At 64.2% G+C, this 1,195-nt stretch overlaps 1 protein-coding gene across 1 annotated transcript in view; it reads right to left on the minus strand.

The window, feature by feature from the left end:
- SPIDR (scaffolding protein involved in DNA repair) overlaps positions 1–506 on the minus strand; it is a 533,511-nt gene extending 533,005 nt beyond the window's left edge. The window contains 1 exon segment of the mRNA XM_023508281.1: positions 463–506. Within this exon segment, the coding sequence (XP_023364049.1) occupies positions 463–486 (24 nt within the window). The 5' untranslated portion in view covers positions 487–506.
- Positions 507–1,195: the final 689 nt, after the last annotated feature.

The following is a 1,195-nucleotide window of genomic DNA, read 5'->3' on the forward strand; positions in this document are numbered from 1 at the left end:
AGACTCGCTTGAGCCCAGGAGTTGGAGGCTGCTGTGAGCTGTAATGCCACGGCACTCTGCCCAGGGGGACAGCTTGAGGCTCTGTCTCAAAAAAAAAGAACGCCAGACACGCCACACGCTCGTCCCAGACTCACTCCCCGCCACCCAGCACGTCTCCCCTCGGCCGCCACCCCTCGCCCTTCTTGGGGTTGGGGCTGCGCACCCGCCCAGGCCCAGGAAGCGCCACCTGCGACGGCCCTCGCTGACCGAGCAGCACACAGGGACAGGAAACCAGCCTGCGGACAGTACCCCGAGACGCTGGCGCGGGCAACGCGCGCAAACAGCACCAGCCGCCGCCTGGCCCCTAACCACAAGCCCTCGCTCCCTCTGCCCCCCACCGACGAGAAGTGGACCGAGCGAGACGCAGGGGCCCGCTCTCTGCGGTAACGCGGGAAATGACACCACTCCCGCCCCATAGAGTACCTTGGCACAGCTGCTGCGGGACATCTCCCATCACCACCCCTCAGCACCCTCAGGGAGCACCGCCCCCTCACGCTCGCACCGCCCCTCAGCACGCACCGCCCCCTCACGCTCGCACCGCTCCTCAGCACGTACCGCCCCCTCACGCTCGCACCGCCCCTCAGCACGCACTGCCCCCTCACGCTCGCCTCCGTCCACCCTTGGCGCACCCCACCGCGCGCTGTGATTGGCTGGCGCGGGCCGGGGCTTTCCGGGCACTAGGGGGCGGCCTGCGGCCCGCTGGCAGCCGATAATGGGTGTGGTGCCGTGTCGCGTACTGCCGTATGCGGTCTGGGACCCGAGCGCGCCTTGGTGCTGGAGGGGGTCCCTCCGCCGCGGACTTCCTGGGTTCAGGTGCGAGAAAGCGGCTGGCGTGGTGGCCAGTCCTCTAGTGTTGTCTTTTGAATCAAGTCATATGTTATCTGTGTTGTCAGGTAACAACTGACGTTAAAATAAAATGAAAACCAGAACTAGGCTACAAATTTTAAAAAGTACTTAAGGAGTGAGCCTGGCGCGGTGGCCCACTCGATCCACAGGCCGAGGCGAGTGGATCGCCCTGAGGTCATGGGTTCAAGACTGGCCTGAGCCAGAGCAAGACTTCACCTCTAAAAATACCCGGGCGTTGTGGCGGGCGCCTGTAGTCCCAGCTACTTAGAGACTGAGGCAAGAGAATCGCTTGAGCCCAAGAGTTTGAGGT

Source organism: Otolemur garnettii, unplaced genomic scaffold, assembly GCF_000181295.1.
Source record: "Otolemur garnettii isolate 467f Iridium unplaced genomic scaffold, OtoGar3 scaffold00237, whole genome shotgun sequence".
Classification (NCBI taxonomy): Eukaryota; Metazoa; Chordata; class Mammalia; order Primates; family Galagidae; genus Otolemur; species Otolemur garnettii.